The sequence below is a fragment of the Artemia franciscana genome, chromosome 5 (assembly GCF_032884065.1).
Source record: "Artemia franciscana chromosome 5, ASM3288406v1, whole genome shotgun sequence".
NCBI lineage: Eukaryota > Metazoa > Arthropoda > Branchiopoda > Anostraca > Artemiidae > Artemia > Artemia franciscana.
This window is the reverse complement of record NC_088867.1, coordinates 15,552,133-15,570,812: the sequence shown is the minus strand read 5'-3', so window position 1 is coordinate 15,570,812 and position 18,680 is coordinate 15,552,133. Positions and strand designations below refer to the sequence as shown.

The 18,680-nt window shown below is 35.5% G+C and overlaps 1 protein-coding gene across 3 annotated transcripts in view; it reads left to right on the top strand.

Moving 5' to 3' along the window:
* LOC136027015 (protein slit-like) overlaps positions 1-18,680 on the top strand; it is a 303,464-nt gene that overhangs the window by 101,881 nt on the left and 182,903 nt on the right. For all 3 annotated transcript variants that reach the window (XM_065703919.1, XM_065703918.1, XM_065703917.1), the window contains exon 7: positions 1,263-1,498. In XM_065703919.1, coding sequence (XP_065559991.1) covers positions 1,263-1,498 — 236 coding nt within the window. The remainder of the gene's footprint in view (positions 1-1,262; positions 1,499-18,680) is intronic.

Sequence of the window (18,680 nt, the reverse complement as noted above, 5' to 3'; positions counted from 1 at the left end):
TGTGGTCGGGGTCTGGGGTGTTGTGTCAATCCCGGATTTTCGTTATATGATATTTGGTCTATTATGAACAAAGTGCTATCTAAAAAATTCAATCAGAGAGATTTGGGGAAAAGGGGGCGTGGGGAGCTAGTTGCCCTCCGGTCCTTTTTTACTCTTAAAAAGGTAACTAGAACTTTCAATTTCCAATTGATGTTCTTACGACCACCCCTTCCATAAAAACCTTTTATGTCCCTGGGGCATAACTTGCAACACTTGTCCCAGGTTTCTCTAGGTCCATGTAAAGCCTCGAGTTTTTTTTTTTTTTTTTATATGATATTTGATCTATTTTGAGCAAAATGACTGTCTCAAAAATTCTATCGCATGTATTTGGCGGAAAAAGGGCGTGAGGGGGGGGGGCTAGCTGCTCTCTGATCACTTTTGACTCTTAAAAAGGGAACTGGAACTTTCAGTTTTTAATCATTTGAGGTTTTAGCCCTCTCCGAAGTTTATACGACCATCTCTGCCTTAAAAACCTTATATGCTCATGGGGCATAACTTACAATCCTTCCCCCGGGCACTGGGGTGTTGTGTTGACACCAAATTTTTTTGTTATCTAATCTTTGGACTATTTTGATCTAAATGGCTATCTCAGGATTTTGATCGGATAAATTTTCCGAAAAGAACCCTTGGGGGAGTCTAGGTGCCCCCTATCCCTTTTGATTTTTAAAAATGGAACTAGAACTTTTAATTTCCAGTCAAATAAGCCCCTCTCTGAAGTTTATACGACTCATTTCTTGTTTTTTTAAACAAGAGTTACCTCAGAATTTTTATCGGATGTATTTGGGAAAAAAGGTTACGGGGAGGGCTACTAGCCCTCCAATCACTTTTGACTCTTAAAAAGGGCACTAGAACTTTCGATTTCCAGTCGAATGAGTCCCCTAAGAAGTTTTTAAGACCACCCCTTCCATATGAAGGGCCTCTGAAAAAAAAAAAAAAAAAAAAACATTGAAGCTTTATGTCTCTATTATAGGCAACGCTAGAGCGTTGCCTGTGACATGTCTAGAATAAGAGATACCTTGCAATAATCCAGAATTAAAGAAGCAATAGAAGAATGAAAAAAAAAAGGTCATCATATTTTCTATCTAAAGTAACAGGAAATGAATGAATAAATATTCTTTGCTGAATTTCAACAATTGATTTATGTTATTTTTCCCATAAGCATTTTACACATCTGATTTATATGTGCTTGTGAAAATAATTCTAAAACTATATAATTTTTACAGGACAATGAATAACAACAATTTGACCTCACTCCCACGAGAAGTATTTGACTCATTACCAAGACTTCGGGTGCTTCGTCTTAACGACAACAGATTCGTTTGCGATTGCCATCTTTTATGGCTCTCTCGATGGCTGAAGAAGAATACAAAGCTGAGGATGAATGCAAGATGTTACGTACCCTTCCCCCTTCGAGGAAGAAGTCTTAATGATATGCGCGAATCAGATTTCAAGTGTATGGGTAAGCTAAGTTTTCTATTCCTAAGGGCCGCTCTTTACTTACAGTTTGTTACCGCGACCTGTTTGATCCATGGTCCTCTGGAATTTGAGGATGGCTGTTATTCTTCTCAGCCCGTGCTGTGAAAATTTAAAACCAACGTACATATAAAAATAGCTCGAGGATGATAGTCCCTCCTAGTTATGTGCTTCCCGTAGAAAAAATTCTCGGATAAGGGAGGGAAATAGTTAAAACGAATTTAAGTGTTGTCATTCTTCAAGAGGGTTGTTTCCACGAATCTTATTTTTAAATAACTTTGAATTTCGAGTTACTTTCACAATTATTTTCTGTTAACGGTACTTGTGTATCATAGCGACCCCACTCAAAAAGTGAAGTTAGGTTAATCCTAATGAAATATACCAAAATATGATCGAAATATAGTACTTTATTAACAAAATTATGGAAACTACGACAAAGAATTATGGAAAGCAGGCCACCCAGAACACATCATATCAAATGCCGAACATAACCAAAACACCAACTTTATATATTATTTATTCAAATTAAAATACATCTACAACGTTATTTTTCCCCCTAAGTCTAATCTAATTGTCTCCGAATACAGACAGCTAAACCGGGTTTTTCTCAGATCTAACTGATCTAATCAGGTCAAGAACTAGACTGGTGCCGCTAAAATATATGAGTACCATATTAACTATAATCAGTCTTTTTTCATTATACTCCTCGATTTAAAAGGTACCTTTGAGGTAGGGTCATTTTCTGGAGCAATCCTCGGGTGCTGAATCTATCTGTTTTGAAGAAAAACTAACAGAACAGAAAGAACCAAAATGAATAGAGACGGGCGGAAATGTCTTGACGAATTATATTATCAAAGCGTGTTGAACTTATACATGTAGCCAGGTCTTAAAACTTCATTATCGAAGCTCATTTTTTTATATTAAAAAGTTTTTCCTAAGTTTGATTCTTTCTCTCAACTCTTCTTTTTAAAACAGTAAAAAACTTTAGCGTAAAGAGCGGGACGTTGATGAGGAAGCAGCCCCTTTCGTATACGAAGTAATTTCTGTTCGTTTTAAGTTTTAATGTCGCTCCTTACTTTCAGTTAAAAAACTTTTTTTTTTATTTGATTTCTGAACGTTTTTGAATCAATGCATGTTTTGATTTTGGCTCTCTGCAGAGGAATACTTAAAACGAAATTTGCATTTTTTTTTTTTTGGCTAAATGGCTTTCTCATGATTTTGATCGAATGATTTTGAAAAAAAGAGCGGGGGAGGAAGCCAAGTTGCCCTCAGATTTTCGGTTAATTAAAAAGGCAACTAGAACTTTTAAGTTTTTACCACTCTTTTTATTAGTAAAAGATATACGTAACTTATAAATTAGCTTACGTAAAGAACTTTTGTATTCTCATGTTTTTATTACATATATGAGGGGGTTCGCCCCCTCGTCAGTACCTCGCTCTTTAAACTAAAGCTTAAATTTTGTCCCAATTCATTAAGAATGACCCCTGAATCACTAAAGCCGTAGAGTAAATAGTTGAAATTACTAAAAATTACTTTAGCGTAAAGAGCGAGGTATTAGGAGGAGGTGAACCCCTCATATGGGCAATAATTTCTGTTCGTTTTAAGTTTTAATGCTGCTCCTTACTTAAAGCTGAAAAAACTTCTTCATATTTATTTTTTCATTGTTTTTTTTAAGTAATGCTAGTAAATCCTGCGCGCCCTTCATGGAAATTTTCTTCACCCATGACAAATTCCTCGATGGAAAGCTCCCCCAGCATATCCCCTCTTCTCAACCCCTTCCCCAACCAAAAAATCCCCCTGAAAACGCCTGTACACTTCCCAATAAGCATTACTATATGTAAGCACTGGTCAAAGTTTGTAACTTGTAGCCCCTCCCACGGGGACAATGGGGGAGTAATTCGTCCCCAAAGACATAGTTATAAGGTTTTTCGACTACGCTGAATAAAATGGCTATCTCAGAATTGTGATCCGTTGACTTTCGGAAAATAATTAGCATGGGAGGGGGCCTAGGTGCCCTCCAATTTTTTTGGTCACTTAAAAAGGGCACTAGAACTTTTCATTTCCGTTAGAATGAGCCCTCTCGAAACATTCTAGGACAACTGGGGCGATACGATCACCCCTGGGAAAAAAAAAAAACGATATCCGTGATCTGCCTTCTGGCAAAAAATACAATATTCCACATTTTTGTAGATAGGAGCTTGAAACTTCTACAGTAGGGTCCTCTGATATGCTGAATCTGATGGTGTGATTTTCGTTAAGATTTTATGACTTTTAGGGAGTGTTTCCCCCTATTTTCTAAAATAGTGCAAATTTTCTCAGGCTCGTAACTTTTGATGGTTAAGACTCCATTTTTTAGAGTTTTGGTTACTATTGATCCGGGTCGCTCCTTACTACAGTTCGCTACCGCGAACTGTTTGATTTAGTGTTCTTTGTATAGAGAATTTATTTTTTTTTACCAAGGTCTTTTCATTTCACTCGAAAGAGTGCTTGTCACACTCCAGGTCAAGGGGATCGAATCCCCTTGCCTCCAGGTCAGTACCACCATTTGTGCTACCCTAAATATCGGGCCCACGCTGAACTAAGCTTCCGTCAATATTGTCAAAGATCAAAAATAGTGCCATATCCCAAATCGCAAAGTGCAAAATATTGTTTTAGGACAGTAAAAAATACACAAAACCTGATTGGTTCTTTTGTGTCTATTTAGTGTTCTTTGTATAGTACTTTTTTTTCGAAGTCTTTTCATTTCATTTACAAGAATACTTTCCACTCTCCTTCAAGATTTCAAGTGGATCACAACCCCTCCCCCCCTTTCCAAATGACATCTCATTTTTATAACCTCAGTGTCCTGTATACAACAACAAAAAACTTAAATTTGTAGTATTAATCTTAGTCACTATACCTGCTGTGAATCTACATAAAAATAATTAATTCTAGTTGGAATCTATCTTGGAAAATTGTCAGATATAGCTTATCACGAAAAAGATCAGCTTGAGTTAAAATTGCAGGTAACTAGTGGTTGGTGATATTAGGCCTTTTTTACTCGGTTTCGGATATTAGGAATTGAGGAGACGAGGCTTCGATAAAGCTCCAAAAATTGGGATATTATGCTGAAAATGCATTGAATTGAAAAAATGGAACTATTTGGGGGGTTTGTTGGTGGGGCACAGGTTTGAAGGGACCTCTTTGCCTTTTTCTGCTGTTGGGAGACAAAAATAGAAAGAATTGACTGTAGAGAGACATGCATTTGCGCAGAGGTTATGTTTTGCCCCCCTCCCCGAAAAAATATTGGATGTGGCCCTGCGTAGAGCATATACTAACCATTTTAACCTTTTTTATGTGCTATTGACCTAGATAGTGGGGTCGTACATGTTTTTGTGAGGTTTATTCTTTGGCATGATAAGATAATATTTATTGCAAAAAGCCTGGGGGTCATAGCAGCACAGAATACAGTCTACAAACAAGAAAATATAAACAGTTATATAAATAATTATATAATCATAAATAATAATTAGATAACATAAATAAAAGAAAAAAGAACAACAAAAAGACAAAAAAGAAACACACCAAGGTTCAAAATATTAACCAACAAGTACCAACCATAATACAATTCAAATCCTAAAAGTCGTAAAAAGCTATTTCCTCAAACATGATTCCCTGTGTTTAATCCCTAAACGAAGAAACTTACATTACTATTACTATTACTATTATTATTACTGTATAATACCACAGGCGTTCTCATCCATCTGGTCATTTAACCAGCATTCACTCCCAAACACTCGTCCAAAAACATTCATTCCGCAACTCAGACAGCTCTTCACACTCAGATTCAAAATGAAATAAGTTCTCATTCACACACTCACACATAGGGCAAAAATAGGGCCGACCGCCAGCCTAATCTTTCCCAAACATTTGCTTTTCTCCCCTAAATCCAAACTATCGCCTCTTACCAACAACAAATTCTTCAAATCCTTTTTATTAAACCCAAATTTAAAATAAACCTCCTCCCTCCAACAGTCTTTAGCTTGGGAGTAAAACCTCGAAGACATAGATTGGTCCTTATGAGCTTGTCACTCTTGTATTTCATGGCCATTTAGGGTTCGTTGAACTTATTTCCATAGTGACACGCTTTTACCCATTAGGCCTTTTCCTTCATTCCACATCACCGAAAGGCCACAAAGGTCCAGTATTTTCTTGACCTGATTTGGCCACGAATCACGTCTACCGTCCTTCAAGCTCTCTAAATAAGCTAACTTAAAAAGCCGAACTCGAGGTAGCCTAATTATTTTCTCCCAAAATTTCACCATTCTAACCAAACTAACACTCCTGAAGGTGAAAAGCCCCAAATATCCTTCCAGTACCACTGAGCTAAATGAGTCCTCCAAGCCTAAAATTCTCTTAAAATACATTAGCTGAACTAATTCTAGCTTAGCTGCTTCAGCAAAACCCAAACCTCAGAACCCCAATGTAGACTAGAAGCTACTTTTGTCAGGAAAGAACTTTTCTGGATCCTCATGTAAGCTGATATAAATTACTTCTCCAAGGGATATTTAAAAGCCTATTACCTTTTAAATTATAATCTTCTACATGCCTAGACATCCCCCTTAATACACTAAACTTAAAATCCAAAAAATTAAACACCCAGTAGTCGGTCAAACGAGTGCCTAACAAACCCTTAGATGATTGTTTAAAAAAATTATATTATTTTCCTCTTATTTTTTTACGTACTTGCGTTTCAGAGCCATGCTTTTTTCAGAACTATACTTAGCCGAACGACTATTTTTGGGTTTAAAAAAAATTAATTACATGATTGAATGGTTATAGCTTTTAACAAAAGAACATTATTAAGCTATAGTAATAGCTTTATTTGAAAATCGTTTCTTAAGCCATATTGGCCAGTCAGCACTGAAGAAGAGAGGTGGTTATCCTTCCGAAATATTCGCTTTGTTTTTCAGCATTTTCGTTTGGCCTTACATAACCCTATTTTTGATTGTTTTTTTATATCCATTTCAAAAAAATTCCATAAAACAAGTTTTTAAAAGAAAGTAAAGAGCTCTATTAAATCAGAAATGATCAGAAATAAAGTCAAATAATCTTCCAAGCATAAAACTACCACAAATTACCATCAATAAATAATGAAACCCAAAATGAACAGAAATTACAATAAATAACTGATTCAAAGCAAAAATGTGCAGAAATTAGCATGAATAGGGCTGACAACCTCCCCGGTTGACGATAACATTCACTTTACTATAAAAAAAAAAATGATCGTGAATTTTCAGTTTAATATACACATACCGATATTTATTCCCCTCAGCTTTTCAGCCGCATTCCAGATCGGATCTCCAGTATATATTAGAAATATATAACTTTTAATTCATTTTATCAATAAGAATTTGGCTTCAGTAATTCATTAGGTGATATGTTACATCATGTAAATTTTTCAAAAATTTTTCGCAAACGAAAATTTTTTCCGCAACAATACAAGCAAATTCTATGATTGTCTGAGGATGAAACCTTTTTGAACTTGAAAGGAACATGGTTTAAAAAAAAGAGGGGACAATGCCTTTAAATACAACTGTGTTGAATAAACATAGGATGTTTGAATTGATTGGTAATTTCGTACTATATGGTTCGAGTATATCAGTTCCACTCTGTAATTAAAAGCTAATTTTTTACAGAACATAAATGTAGTGGCGACAATTCAGGAGAAATATAGGAGTAGGGGCCAAAATTGTATTTTCAAAATCAAGAAGGGCTATTTTGTTTTAATGAAAATATAAAAAAAACGCCATTTTCGATAAAAATATCCTAAGAAAGCATGTTTCAACATATAGGGGGAGGGGAATGAGACTCCCCCTCCCCCTCTCAATTGATGTCAGTGTCTGAAGGGTGCGTGCCTTGCGCTACTTGTAGGAGGGAAGAATGAATGTTATCCTAAGGTCATTGCTAAAACTGATAGATTAAACGCCCCTTTCTAATAGGTACTTTACCAATAACATGATGGGCTGCTAAGAGAAAGTCACATCAAAAGACCTATTATCACCAAAAAACCGTTTAGCCTTAGTAAATATTATACGACGTCTTAACTTGCAATGATATAACGTTAAGGAGTTTGTTTAACCATTGTTGAACTTTGGGATAGATTGTTGCTCAAACCTGATGGATTTCTTAAATTTTTCGTGATTTCCTAAAAAAAAACAATTATTTGTCCTTTTTTGTTGTTGGTTTAAGAGCCTGAGCCCATAAATTAAGAATATCCCGCCAGCATAAAGAGCTTAAGATTTAAAAGCAAATGTTTCTTCAAGCGGTTTTGCCTTAATAAACAGGTTTCAAAGATGCTTCTTTTTTAAATATTTTCAACAATACTGATATTTCTATGGGTATTTCTAGAATTCTAACACAAACTATACAATGTTATTTTTAATCAGACAATCTTGAATGAAAGTCAAATAATCCGCATAATCTTAATCAAATGAAAATATCATCAAATTGTGATCAGTTGTGATAAACTAAAGCAATTACAATTAGATGCTTCCAAAGATATTTGGTCAAGCCATTATTTTTATTATTATCGAATTTCTCTGTTTGTTCCAAACACTTAAGTTTTATTAAATTCCCATTAGTTCCTTGGCAATACTCTTACCGTAAGTTCATGTTCAAGTTCCTTTTATTATCAATATCCATCCATTTATAAACAAAAATATCCCATAGGACTCAATGGCCCGTTATTTGGAAAAAAAAACAACAAAAAAAAAAAAAACAAAATATAAATAACTTTTAAATACATTCACAATTAAACTATATTTAGAGTCTACTCACCAACCCTCACCCGAGTACAACCGGTCTCCGCACCACCTACTTAAAAAAAAAGTAATAGTAAATAGTTACTGAAAATTGTGATTAACTACTGTTAATCACTATTTTCATTACAGTTTATTAAATTGAAATCTGTTTCACTCCAAACTATGTCATAAAGATTAATGAATTCTCGTAGACCTCACCGAAAATGAATACTGAAATTAATTTTTTGGTTTCACTAGGGGTTGAACCTGGAGTTTCGTATATCCCAGATGCTAATAGGGGACCGTCGTGGATTCGACTACCTAAACTGTTAAAATTAGTATCATTCTCAAAACAATTCATTTAATTCGAAATCTATATTTATTCCCAAATGTCACCATACTGGTGAACGACTTCTTATATTTGTACCTAAAATAGATATTAAAATAGTTCTTTCTCGCAGTAGAGGTAGTATTTGAATATTTTTTAGTATCGGATGCTAATAGGGGTTACCTAATGTAGGTTAGTTACTGTAAATATTTACTCTTATTTTTATTAGAATTCATTAAACTGTTTTTTTTTCTCTCCTAATACAACCAGGTATATTAACGAATTTTATAGATATCGCGAAAAATTAGTATTGATTTTTGTTTTTTAATTTCATAAGGGGTAGTTTCTGTATTTTGCTTCGTCCCAGATGCTAATACAGGTCATCTATCATAGAGGTGACTACTACTATTAATTGTTCTTGTTGTCATTATCATTGCAATTACTTAACTTGGATATTTTCTTTTTATTCCCAAATAATAAAGAAGTTCTCGTGGACTTGACAAAAAATGAATATTGATTTCTTTTTCGCCAGAGGTAGCTTTTGGTTGTATTTGTCCTAAGTGATTGAAATTCTTTGTCCGTGAGGACAGGGGTTCGAGTCCTGGTGTCACTGGTTATTTGGCTTGGAACGGGAGTCCGCGGTATGACTCTGTTAGCTTAGCCAGCGTCGACCTAGCTCTGAATGGGTACCTGGAGAATTATTGGCGGAAAACACAGGAACATTCGGATGGCTTGCCCCCACCCACACATCACGCTCCCCGCCGAAGGCAGAAAATCAGGAGATCGGTGCCTGCGCTACGCAGACCATTGATGACCATGGGATTTTTTTTCCTCAATGCCATAAGGGCATGACTGCCATCAATCTTGCTATCATTCCCAATCCAGTTTTATATAATGGAATTCTTCTGTTTCTGCTTAATTGCCCCCATATAGGTTAATGAACTCTTGTGGATTTTACCAAAAATTTATATTGAAATTGTTTTTCTGCTTTTACTTGAGATAGCATTGGGAGCTCTATTCGTCCCTGATGCTAATAAAGGTTATATATCGTAAGAAATTACTACCGTAAATCACTGTTCTTATTAACATTCTCATCACAATTCATTAAATTATAATTTTTCGTTTTTTTTTTCCAAATTCTGCCATATAGATTAATGAATTCTTATGGACTTCACCCGAAAATTAATATTGGAATTTTTTGCTTTCATTAGGGGTAGTATCTGGAAACTTCTTCGTCCCAGATGCTAATAGGGGTTATGCTCTTTTGATATGATTTGGAGATTGGTAAAAACCAACAAACAATCAATCATGTTGGGATTATGACTTGTATCGTAATAAATTCTGTTTTTGATGCATTTTCTAGACGCAATGTTTATCAATAACCATAGCAAGATGATTACGAAAATAAAGAACCTTTTTTGCTAGTGACAAATCTAGTTTATGATCGGCTATCTAAATATAACCTTTGCTAATTCATCACTAGCGAAGCGTTTGGTTGGTAAGTGGACTATGTTGATCTTATTTTTTTGCTTCTTTTTCTGATCTACATAGAAGATATTTTAGTTGGTTATGGGTACTCCGTTTCCTGTTGTTCATTTTTATGCCACCATCACTAAGTGGCCTAGATCTAAGTTTAACATTCACGTTGCAGTGGTTAAAGCTTAAAGATGGATTTGGGAAAAAAACGGAGCGTGCCAAGGACAACTAGCGTCAAGTACTTGTGAGTGTATATAGTTGTTACCGTCATGTGCTTTTCTGATAAGATGAGATGTGTTCCTAAACAAAAGATAAACTCAAACAGTACAACAATCATATGGCGCTGATCTCCACAAAGACTACTTCTACTGCTAACAATTCACTACACCACCAATCCCCTTGACTCCCGCAGCTGCAAATACTCGTCGTCTGCTCCGATCTATTTAAAGCTTCACTCTTCACCTCCTCCATACCCTCTCTTGAAGTTCACTATTTCCTTCAAATCCTTCTTCATTCAATAAAATTCGGGAACGACTTGCTCTTTGTTTGGTCATAGACGGATGGCCAAAAACTGCAGTCTTTGGCAATATGTTATCCTTCACTCGTAAGGCCTGACCTAGCCATCCTAACCTTCTTTTAATTACAGCCTAGAGAGTGCAATCGAAAAACTTTATCGTACAGCTCTATGGCCGTAAAAAAGAAAAAAAATGGAAGTCACGGTATGGGAAGGAAACATACTTTGTGATGGGCTTCTTATGGTATGATGAATAAACAAAAACTCTTATTCATAATTCTTGAGGAGGGGCATCATATAAGTAGGAAAGCTTTTCTTTAGAAATGGGATTACCGGATTTTTATAATGGAAATGCTTTTTGTAGCTTGAGAGCCAGACATAGTCAACCTCATCTTTTACTGGAAGCAGGTGTTTCAGGTATTGAAAAAGTTATAATTGTATTTTATTGTCGGTATGAATTCAGTGGTGTAAATTTGTCAAAATTCGGGTGGGGGGGGGGCAAATTAGAGCCAATTTTCTTAAATCAAGTAAAAATAAAAGTGAAAACTAAAAAATAAACCATATAGTAACAAAATAGGTAAGGATATTTTTAATGAAAACTGACCTGTTTCTTTTGATGCTTGAATTATCCAGGCTTACCTAGCCTGCATAATTACCTGCATGGTAAGGACCTATGTAATGGTAAGGACTGCATAATTACCTGCGTGGTAAGGATACTTTTAAAGAAAACTGACCTGTTTCTTTTGATGCTTGAATTATGCAGGCTTATCTAGTTTTGACAAGATTTTTCAAGAAACTAAATTTCAGCTCGGGGGGACTTGGGTTTGGGGGGGTACCAAGGTCTTGGAGGGGCACTTGTCCTTTGCCAAATAGTAAATTAATGAATTTCACATGTCTTTTTATGTGCATTCTTTGTTACAATTATTATCCTTACTAGTAGCAGAAGTGATGTGTTGACCATCGATTTTGATACCCGTTTGAAAGCTTTCGCCTTGAAATAAATCTGGTGAAACAAGGTAGTCCTGTACTTGCGCTAGTAAATCCTCTACTTTTCCCAGTCAATGAGCCATTGTTTAAGATGTTCTAGATATCTGTTAGACACAAAAATATATAACATTATAACTTTTATTGCAAAAGATTAGTTCTAAGAAACCACATCTGTTGACATGGGGGGGGGGATGTAAATGGAATTTCCCGAGACTGGTGTATAGGGATCCCCCTCTAAAAATTGCATTTAATTATAATACATCTAAATATTTGACGTTAGTGCCCAAACAACTATCCCCCAGTGTTTTAGACTAGTTCAGCAAGATATTGTGTTCTGGGGTGCTTGCTCACAACAATTTTTATTCTCTCCTTGTACCATTATTTGATGTGTTTTTTATTTTACGCTAGGGGTGTAATTTGCTATGGGGTAGGAAGGGGGTAACCGTCCCTCCCAGACTTCAGTTCTCCTCCTTACCCCAATATGACCCTCCCCCAGCTGAATTTTAGTTTTTCCAAAAAACGAGTTTTCTTTAGTATATGTTTACCTCTTTTGTTCCTATATGGCTCATTTTTCAGTTTTCACTGTCATTTTGACCTGATTTAGGAAAATTGGCTCCAACTTTGCCCCTCCTAGGATTTTGACAATCACACCACTGTTTCCGGTAGGCACAAAAACATGATAATCTTTCTTATAAAACATGATTTATAACCAACCATATTAGCCCCAGGGAGATACAACTCCCCCATAAGACGGTTCCACAGGAGTCCTCTTAAAATATTGAACAAGTGACATATTTTTTTATCTCTACCCCCTCCCCTCCTCCTTTCGGGAAAATCCTCTAATTCTTTCCCTCTGGGTTAGACCCTTCTGCGTCTACATATACACCAATTGGAAAATAAGGAGTTGAAGAGTGGAAATAAGATTATTCCTGGAAATTAGAAGTCATGCTGTGTATTGGAGAGGTGACAAGCATACTACTTTTGAATTCCGTAAATTTCAATTTTCACCTATGCCAATTCAAGTACACTTAATGAAGCACTTGGAACCCAGCTCTTTGTTGAAATAACTTTGGTGCCTTGGTTAAGGGGTCGTGACTTTTTTATGTTTGAGCATTGCTCTGTAATAGTTTTACAACCTGTGGGTATTAGCGTCTAATTCTTGAGGCGTGAGAAATCATATTTGAAACGATTCAACGTGGGAAGGAGCTTGTACAAAGCAAAACCTTGTCAAAATTAGAATTTTGAAGGATGGTCAATGCTATTTTTTTCTTGTTTTAATTTTTAGATTTCTATTTCAAGTTAAAACAGAGAGAAAGTAAACTACCTGTGGCCGAATCAATCAAAGTAGTTCTGCCATTTTCCAAGGAAGTACGGAAAGTAACCTGCAAATAACGAAACTCTTCAAGCTAAAAATAAGAATTGTGGTGGAATGTCAATTCCATTTTTTTCATAAATCATTCTTAAGCTAAAATAAATTAATGACGCATACTAATGTGTGACTAATCACATATTTACCCGTTCTAATGGTAAATCACTCATACTAGTGTTCTCGTGTTCTATGGGAGTTAGCGAACTTTTTTTTATTTACGGAACTGTGAATTGGCATTGTCGGTTCAAAAAAATTTGACATATTGTATGAAAATAATAATATGTAATGTAAATAAAGACACTTACGTGTTATAGCGATTACACTCTAGAAGTGAAGTTAGGCTAATCGTAATGAAATATACCGAAACACGATTAAAATATAATGCTTTAATAACAAAATTATGGAAAATACAACAGAGAATTATGGAAAGCAGGCCGCTAAGAACGCATTATATTATATTAAATATTCAACCAAATATACCTGCATAGTACTTTATCTCGCTCAGGCTAAGCTGATTATCTCCGAGTGAACACAGTAAACCGCTTTAATTACAGATGAAGAACATACTATTGTCACTATAACACGTAAGTACCAACATAAAATATAAACACTAATAATATAAAAGGCATGGTAAGAATATTAAAATATGATGAGTGAGTTCGCTGATAACATTTATAAGCTATCCAATTTATACCTGCATAGATGTTCGATATTTTCCCTCAGATTGGTCCAAATGCCCTACTCTCTTAGAAAAGCCGAAAGATAGTGGCCTAAAAATGAACTTAAAAAAAAATTAATCTCGAAGTAATATTTATGTTGGTATTGCTAAACTTGATGAAACTTCGCAATGTTGTCACACCATGTGATGCGTGCCAAACGTGGCTGAACTGTACCAATTGTTTTGGGACTGTGCCAAACGTGGCGGAATTGTAATAAGCTTGACAGAATAGTATCAAACCTGGCGAGACTGTGCAGCACATACGGTTTCTGAGATGTGTACAAGTTGGCAGGAAGTCAGCGCCCCTTACTGTCACCGTTTTCCTCTTTTTGGTTCCCCTCTTTATTTTGTTAAAATGACTTGATCAGTACAACCAAAGTTTTCAATAGAATGAAACTAATTTTTATTGTTCTCTCTTAGCAACCCTTTAAACTATATGCTAGGCACTAATACCAATCTCTTGACATTTTCGTCAAAAAAAAAGAAGAGAAATCCGTGATAGCGAATTGTAAGGAAGGAGTAGCTGGTGCTAATAGGAATTGAAACATAATTTTTTTAATTTTTCCGAAAAAGGGTAATCAGAGATGGGTTTTCATTGTTCTTTTTTCAGAGATGACTGTATAGGAATAGAATATCGGGAGAAGGCTCATTTAATCGTAAATTGAAAGTTTAGTGTTATATTTTAATTAGAAAAAGAGATTGTGGTACTGCAGAGGGGTGTTTTAACTTGCCATAAAATTTCCTATGGGGAAATGCTACCAGGATCTTTTTTAAATGAGATATAAATGGGAATACTTTTGATTTTCCTATTTTAATGGATTTTTAGCGTCTCTGAAACGGTACTAGCCTCTTAAAGGGTAATTTGATAAGCTTTAACATCTCTTTCAAAGAGCTTAAATTTTGCAAAATTGTGTGAATGGATTGCTGTTGATCTTGGAATCTTTTGGATTTAATCGCAGAGGGTTAATTAGAGCGTCGTTCTAGTTTGCAACAAGGGCATATCGAGTATTTTTCCGGGGGAGGGGTGTACAAAAAGAGTTTTTTTTATGCTAAAACGCATGACAAATTTGGATACTTGTTTATTATTCAGAATACACTCAAGTATTTTGATCTGTAAATCTGTAAAAAACGGGTTTCATATTGCAGCTAACGCATTTGCATGCAGACCCACTATACTATACCCCCACCCCTTTATGTGCAAACATGTATGTATCCATCTTATTCCGTCCCCCTTATGTGCCCGGCACTTGTTCGTGTGGCTGTGAAATCGGTTTTCTTAGATCATGCATTCAGATCAAGATTTTGAGTGTGTTCCGAATTAATAACAAGTACAAACATTTGTTTATATGGATTTTGTTAGTTTTTTTCGAATTTAACAACAAACTAAGGGGGATTCAGACTCGGTAATCCCCCCTTGGATACGGTCTTGGTTTCCAGTGACAGAACCGTAAATCCCCAAACCTTTCGTAATACTGTCTCCAGTATCAGAATCAGATTCTTTCATATTAATTTTCATATATTTACGTAGCAAGTGGTAAAATTTTTTATGGCTAGCGATATGGTAATGTTAAAAATATTTTATTGCAATAACACAACAACCCAAGAAAAATTTCGACTCTTTAATGATGTCAAGATGAAGGTGATAATGTGGATTAAGGGAATTTATTGATGGCAGGAACAATAATCTAGTATGTTATTTCATTCTCTGTACTGACGAGCAATCTTGTCGAGTGTTTCCGCTAGGGCTTGGTAATTAAATCGGCAAATGAAGTCATTGCAGCCTATTTGGTTAAACTGGTCTTTGTCATAATTAGGTACTAAATAGACGTAGTTACAGTTGGAAATAGTTACTACTGATAAAAAATCTGTTCGCTGCTGCTCCTCCTTTGAGTATCTCCTCAATCACATTGGATTCTCATGCACTGGAAAGCCGGAGTAATTATTTACTCCAAAGGCTCCGCTCATCTATCTTCATCTACCCTCTAAATAAGTTCTGAATAACACCTATTGAAAAATATGACTGCAAACTGAACTGGAGAAATTGACCTGGCACAGTTTCAAACTATCCCCAATGTGGCTCAAGCTCAAAGTTCAACTTCTGTTGTTAAAAGCAAGGTTTAATGTGGCGTAAATGGTCGTTTTTAGAGATATGACCTCTCGTCTCCATTTGAAGAGATTCTTCTTTTTTCGCCTTTACCAAGCGAAGAAACAGAAGAGTGCCGAGATTGCAAGGGTTACACGATGGAGGAAAAATTTAGGCAATAGTACCTGAAAAATAGCTGTCTCTGGCGTAACGCATCTGTCTGGACATGATTCCCTGGGCTTCGAATTGAATATGAACAAAAACCAATAGCAGGGTGTCCTAACGATGGAACTGGGCAGACTGTTGCCATATCGATCCCGAGATTGACCTTTATTGCGTCCAGCAATTCGAAGCATGCGCATAAAATATGTGGCGCCTCTTTTCTTTGATATGGCTCTTTACCTTTTTTTATTAACTCTATTTATTGAAACTTTTTATATTAATATATGTTCATTTGTATTGTTTTTTTTTCATTGATTAATCAAAGGGGTATTTGTAAGGTTTTTTTTAGGTTATTCTGCATAAGAATAAAGATTTTGACTTACTAGCCTATATATATATTTTGGACCAAAAGATATATAACAAAGTTTAATAATAGTCTTGCAATAGAATTTTCGATGCATGTGGAGGGGTGATATTATTTAGATGGATTGAAAATCTGCATAATTTTCTGCCTTCTGTATGGCTGAAGTTATCCTGTCCCCTATCATATTACAACCCTCGATATTGATCTTCATTTATTTATATACGAATCTTGTTGTATTATATTTATTCTTGAGGGCTTCTATGTTGAAATAAATGCATTTAGAGATCATTTACCAAAAATAGTTATTTATCTGTTGTTTAACCAATGAAAACGAAAACAGCATGTCAATAGTCAATGCAACCATATTTGTTTCCTGATTGAGGTTCCTTTGGTTCTGTAATTTTAACTTAGGTAATCATTGCCTGAAATTATAAAGCAGTTCGGCATTTTAAAAGCGAATAAGTCACATTAAGAATCCATAGAACTATATTATTTTTCAAGAATCTGTTGTCCTTGATAAGCTCCCTTGGTCCCCTAGGTGACAATTTAAAATCTATTTGACCCCCTCCCAGACAGTTTTTCCCTCAAAGTTTTAACCGGGCACTGAAGCGGGCATTTCTGTTCACAAGATATTGCAGGCATGATATTTTGATAACCTGTATGCATATAGTGTCATTTGATTTAGCTCTACCCTTCTCCCAAGCACATTTCAGCTTCCACTCGAATGCCTCCCCCACTCCCAAGCATTCTCTACAAGTTTATATTAAATCCGTTCCTGAGATACTGCATATACGCCCTATTGACAATCCGGTAGCTTAGTGCCTTTTGATTTATCAAGCTACTTAACCATCCATGTTGTAAGTCTCGTAGGAGCTTATGGGGTAAATATTTATGTATGGATTTGAAACATAAGTTGATTAGCCGTTCTCCTTCCCTTAGTACTAAATTTAAACTTTAAATTAAATTAAAATTTATAAATCAAAAATATAAATCGAATTGATCTTGAATTACTTCCTCAAAGTTTCACCTTAATCCCTTTGTCCATTCCTAAATTATTGTAAGTAATTTGAATAATCAGGTACAAATAGCGTGTTGTTTCCATAGTACAGTTTTGGAAAAGTCTGGTAATATTGGCTACCGAACGATTCGTAATAGCTCATATGGAATACAACTTGTATAATCCACGATATTAGTCCCAAGGGTTGCGGGGTGTATTCCATCCCTGGTGACATATTTTTTGAACCTTTAAACTATTGTGAACAAAAAAGATATTTCTAAATCTGATCGGATGTCTTTGGGAATTAAGAGGGGGCGGGCAGCTAGAAGGGCTTGTTGCCCTCCAATAAATTTTGGCTCTTAAAAAAGACACTAGGACTTCCAAGTTCTGATTGAATGAGCCTTTTCTGGAGTCTTTACGACAGCTGCTTCCATGTGAAGCAACCTGGGGGGGGGGAATTCACGGAAGCCACTTCGATCTTTGCTTAGGCAGCGCTACTGCGCTGCCTATTATAGTTATCCATGCGTAGAGTGTTGACTCATGGAGGAGGGTGAAAGCAGCGACTCTTACAAAGGTGGTTATTTTTGGCTAAAAGTATTGTGAGTATATGAAGGAATTTACTTTGACACTGGTCTGGCATAAAAACAAGCAAAGTATATGAAACACATGGGAGAATACAGGGATTATACTATAAAATATCGATATTTGGGAGGGCATTGGTCTTAAGGCTGTTGTGTGCGTTTCTTCCTGTAGAGTCTATCGATACATTTTGTGCGATTCCCCTGTCCCCTTCCTTTGTTCTGAATGATAGTATACATAGATCATGCTGAGAACAAGAGAATACGGCGATAATTCCCATTATTGTTTCTTAGGACAATATTACCAAAAACAATGAATGCAGAATAATTCTGATAGTTGGGTTTAATGTGCAGTTTCTTTTGAAGGTTAAGAATACTAGGAATAATATTTTTATTGCAAGTTTGTAACATGTAAGAAATTGAAATGTCTCAAAAGAAGCTTTCGTTTTTAAACTTTTTTCCTGTATGGCCGAGTGCCAAAATGTGCCCGCATCCGGCAATTATGTTAAAAGTGGCCAGGCACCCAGGGACACCAATTCACGAAAACTTAAAGGGGATAGTTAATGATTTTTTAGTTTCATTTCAAACAAATAAACAAAATAAGTTGTTTTCAAAACTTATTTTTCTTATTGTTTTCTTTATAGTTTTATAGTGTTTTCAATTTTATTTAGTAAAAACACCGAATTGTTTTTTTTTTGTAATCTGGGTGAAAAAAAACTTGGAGTAATTTTTTCCTCCGTCTCCCAATCGGCTGTCGGGTCTTGTTTTTACTCCTGATTTGAAATATTTACACAATTGCCCTATAGATGA